Source organism: Bison bison, unplaced genomic scaffold (assembly GCF_000754665.1).
Source record: "Bison bison bison isolate TAMUID 2011002044 unplaced genomic scaffold, Bison_UMD1.0 scf7180017864465, whole genome shotgun sequence".
NCBI classification, from domain to species: domain Eukaryota; kingdom Metazoa; phylum Chordata; class Mammalia; order Artiodactyla; family Bovidae; genus Bison; species Bison bison.
In genome coordinates this window covers 9,713,227-9,718,117 of record NW_011495026.1, presented here as the reverse complement: position 1 = coordinate 9,718,117, position 4,891 = coordinate 9,713,227, and the positions used below count along the sequence as shown (strand labels likewise).

The window sequence follows — 4,891 nt, the reverse complement described above, 5'->3', positions numbered from 1 at the left end:
TGTCAGTTGCTTCATTTGCTATTATTTTCTCCCATTCTGAAGGCTGTCTTTTCACCTTGCTTATAGTTTCTTTTGTTGTGCAGAAGCTTTTAATTTTAATTAGATCTCATTTATTTATTTTTGCTTTTATTTCCAATATTCTGGGAGGTGGGTCATAGAGGAGCCTGCTGTGATTTATGTCGGAGAGTGTTTTGCCTATGTTCTTCTCTAAGAGTTTTATAGTTTCTGGTCTTACGTTTAGATCTTTAATCCATTTTGAGTTTATTTTTGTGTATGGTGTTAGAAAGTGTTCTATCTTCATTCTTTTACAAGTGGTTGACCAGTTTTCCCAGCACCACTTGTTAAAGAGATTGTCTTTTCACCATTGGATATTCTTGCCTCCTTTGTCAAAGATAAGGTGTCCATAGGTGCGTGGGTTTATCTCTGGGCTTTCTATTTTGTTCCATTGATCTGTATCTCTGTCTTTGTGCCAGTACCATACTGCTTGATGACTGTGGCTTTGTAGTAGAGCCTGAAGTCAGGCAGGTTGATTCTCCAGTTCCATTCTTCTTTCTCAAGATTGCTTTGGCTATTCGAGGTTTTTTTGTATTTCCATACAAATTGTGAAATTATTTGTTCTAGCTCTGTGAAAAATACTGTTGGTAGCTTGATCAGGATTGCATTGAATCTATAGAATGCTTTGGGTAGTATACTCATTTTCACTATATTGATTCTTCCAATCCATGAACATGGTATATTTCTCCATCTATTAGTGTCCTCTTTGATTTCTTTCACCAGTGTTTTATAGTTTTCTATTTATAGGTCTTTAGTATCTTAAACATTGATATTCATGTTTGCAAAACATTGCCTAGTGCAACTTTTTTAGATTCTAGAATTATACATTCCTAGAATGTTAAGCTAGAAAGAATTTAAAATAGTATCTGGGATGACCTATTTTCACCTTAAAAATGAAAAAAGCTAATAAGGAATTTGCTAGAATCACAAAGCTAACTTGAAAAATCTTCTGGTTCCTGGATCAGTGTTCTTTCTGCCATGTTTTAGTACATTTTTTTGTTTTCCTCATGTGCATAATTTTAATTTTGGAAGTTTATTTGTTTCAATACAGTTGCATTACAATTCCAAGACTCTAAAGACCGAATCACCTAATGCCTCCAGAGGATCTTCCTTGCCACGAACACTCTCTAAAGAGTCCAAGCTGTATGGTATGAAAGATAGTGCAACATCTCCTCCTTCTCCTCCTTTACCTTGCACTGTCCAGAGCAAGACTAACACCTTACTTCCTCCCCAACCCCCACCTATTCCCTCAGGTATTTAAGGAAAATATACTTTAATTTTTTTCATAAATTAATTTCAAGTCATCACCTACTTGCTCTAGTAAGACTTTCAAATTCACATGTTTAAGAAAAAAGGACTTAGACTTGCCAATAATGACTGTACAAAATTCATGTATGGAAGTGTAAGCTAATTCCTTTTGCCTAGTTTTCAAATTGCTATTACCTTAGAATATCAGTTTTTACTTAATTTTTTAGATCTCTGTATATTTAGAAAGTCTTATATAGCTCAAATTTGGGAGCTTATGATCTAGATGGAAACATCAGACTTACATATTTAAGACAGAATACATTGAACTTAAACCATATTTATTATCTATTATTGCATAACAAATTATCCCAAACTTAGTGGCTTATAATCTTAGACATAGTTTCTATGGATCAGAAATTCAGAAGCAGTGGGGCTGAGTGCATCTAACTTCACAGTTTTCTATGAAGTTGCAGTCAGGATGTTGGCTAGGGATACAGTCATCCAAATGCTTGACTGGGTCTGGAAAATCTGCTTCCATCTTATCCCATTCACATGGCTGACAAGCTGGTGCTTTAGTTTCTCCCCACATGACTGGGCTGCTTGAGTGTTCTCATGACATGGCAGCTGACATTCCCTCAAAAGGAGTGATACAAAAGAATACATGGCTGAAGCTGCAATATCTTCCATGCCTTAGTCTCAGGAGTCACATACTATCATTTCCACATATCTTATTGATCATATAGGTGACCCTTATTCAGTGTGGGAGGGAACTACACAAGAGCATTAGTACCAGGAGAAAGGACCATTGGAAGTTATTTTGGAATCTGGCTACTATACCACATGAATAATACCTTATATATATAATAGAATTTCCAAAATGGGAATATTGGGTTGGACAAGAAAAAGCTTTGAGAGATGGAACTTGATACACAAATTTTTCAAAGTAGCCAGTAATCAGGACATTGCCTAATATTTTTATATCACTTTCAAATTGACAAGACATATCTGTGTCCATTAAGTACAGGGCAGGTATTATTATCCCCATTTTATATATGAAGAAAGTTAAAGCTCATAAAAGTTGAATTTCTTTCCTAGGTTTACAAACTAATACATGGTAGACTTGGAAACCTAAGCCAAAGTTATCTAAATCTTAGCTGTTATATCATTCTGTTAACATGGAAATATTTAGTCAGGTAGAAGGAAGGAGAGATGCAGTATTTACATGCCTCCTTACATGCCTATGTAAGGAGGCATGTAAATATTTACCAGGTAAGAACAGCAAGAACCTAAGAAAGTGTAAAAACTGATGTTTTTCCTCACTTGCCACAAATTAGCATTAGTCAGAGTTCTCTATTATATCTTCTTAAGTTGACAAATAATACTAAATGAGAGACTGAATGCTAAAATACTAATGAAAGAGTTAGCGAAATATAAATTTGAAAAACTGAACCAAAATTTGTGACCTAGAGCAAGTAGGAGTAACTGTTGTATTTATATGCATCACTGATCATCTCTGTATTCTAACAATAAGATTTCTATCAACCTATTTTTATTGCATTCTTGTATGGTTTTAAGTACAAGATGCTTCACCTGATTAAACTCATATAATTCTAATTTCTCACAAGATTATGTTTTCTGGAAACTATTAAATTCATCTCACATCTGTACATGTTCTAGCCAAAGGAAAAGGAAGTGGAGGAGTAAAAACAGCCAAGTTATATGCCTGGGTAGCACTTCAGTCATTGCCAGAAGAAATGGTAATCAGTCCCTGCCTGTTAGACTTTCTGGAAAAGGCTTTGGAAACTATCCCAATTACACCAGTTGAAAGGAACTATACAAGTGAGTGTCCTCTTAAATACCTAATTGCCCATCACATGTATTTTTCAGTCCTATTACTAGAAGGATTTTGTAATGCTTTTATATATTACCGTATAATACATTCAATGATAAAGGAATTATAGAACGGAAAAACAACTTGAGAGACCATCTAGTCTTGGTGGGGTTTATGATTCCTCCATGGCTACAGCTACTTAATGACAAAATTAACATCCTTAGTCCTGTGTTTGAAGAAGGAAATGGCAACCCACTACAGTATTCTTTCCTGGGAAATCCCATGGATAGTGGAACCTGGCAGGCTGCAGCCCACACATTCACAAAAGTTGGACATGACTTAGCAACTAAACAACAACTGCTGCTGCCAAGTCACTTCAGTCGTGTCCGACTCTGTGTGACCCCATGGACTGCAGCCTACCAGGCTTCTCTGTCCATGGGATTCTCCAGGCAAGAACACTGGAGTGGGTTGCCATTTCCTTCTCCAATGCATGAAAGTGGAAAGTGAAAGTGAAGTCACTCAGTCGTGTCTGACTCTGTGCGACCCCATGGACTGCAGCCCCCCAGGCTCCTCCATCCATGGGATTTTCCAGGCAACAGTACTGAAGTAGGGTGCCATTGCCTTCTCCCTAACAACAACAGGTCCTATATTAGAGTGACTCTTGGACTGGAAACAGTCCTTGAGGACAATGGCAGAATTACTGTTTTCTTTGTATGCTGTTTGGTACAGCAGCGGGAATCAAGAGTTTGAAGGAATGAGTAAGAGGTTTGAATAGGGAAAGATGTAATGAATAATGGGCTACAGAAGCCAGTGTTTCTGTGCATTCATACCCCTGATCTCAGTACTAGCAAAAAAGAAAAAGATCTTTTAATAAATAGTTTGCCTTTACCCTAATAGTAAAACTTTAAATATTTTAACAGCTGTCAGCTCTCAAGATGAAGATATGGGACATTTTGAAATACCAGATCCTATGGAAGAATCAACAACATCACTAGTATCATCTTCAACATCTGCTTACTCTTCCTTCCCTGTAGATGTTGTGGTTTATGTACGAGTTCAGGTAATATACTTCATCTATTCCTTTTTATTTTAAAGAAGAATATGTTTTTTTAAGTTTATTTGAACATATACAATATTAATTCCTTTTAAAGTTTTCTTAAGGTTCATGGACCTTAGTACGTTTATGATGGCCTAGAGGTTGCCTGAACCTCTGGGAAGTATATGTACAATTTTATGTGTTATTTATTTGTCTGCTGAAGAAGTTCATATCTTTGAGTATTCAGAATTGAGATCCTATTCTTTTGTGGCAAAGGTAAAAATATGTAAGTTAAAACCCTTTTTTTTTTTTTAGCACATTATACCTCTTTAAAATTATATCATGGCATCTGTATTTCTTGTCATTATGGTTATTTGTGGGCAGACATAAAGTGAAATTGAGATATAAAGTCACAATAGTACCTTTTTTAGATTCTTCTAAGGGTTATATGATGACTGCAGCCATGAAATTAAAAGACGCTTACTCCTTGGAAGGAAAGTTATGACCAACCTAGATAGCATATTGAAAAGCAGAGACATTACTTTGCCAACAAAGGTTCATCTAGTCAAGGCTATGGTTTTTCCTGTGGTCATGTATGGATGTGAGAGTTGGACTGTGAAGAAGGCTGAGCGCGGAAGAATTGATGCTTTTGAACTGTGGCATTGGAGAAGACTCTTGAGAGTCCCTTGGACTACAAGGAGATCCAACCAGTCTATCTTGAA

The 4,891-nt window shown here is 36.2% G+C and overlaps 1 protein-coding gene across 4 annotated transcripts in view; it reads left to right on the top strand.

The window, feature by feature from the left end:
- KIAA1109 (KIAA1109 ortholog) overlaps nt 1-4,891 on the top strand; it is a 195,544-nt gene that overhangs the window by 166,630 nt on the left and 24,023 nt on the right. For all 4 annotated transcript variants that reach the window (XM_010860282.1, XM_010860283.1, XM_010860280.1 and 1 more), the window contains 3 exons: nt 1,106-1,202; nt 2,980-3,141; nt 4,054-4,193. In XM_010860282.1, the coding sequence (XP_010858584.1) occupies nt 1,106-1,202; nt 2,980-3,141; nt 4,054-4,193 (399 nt within the window). The remainder of the gene's footprint in view (nt 1-1,105; nt 1,203-2,979; nt 3,142-4,053; nt 4,194-4,891) is intronic.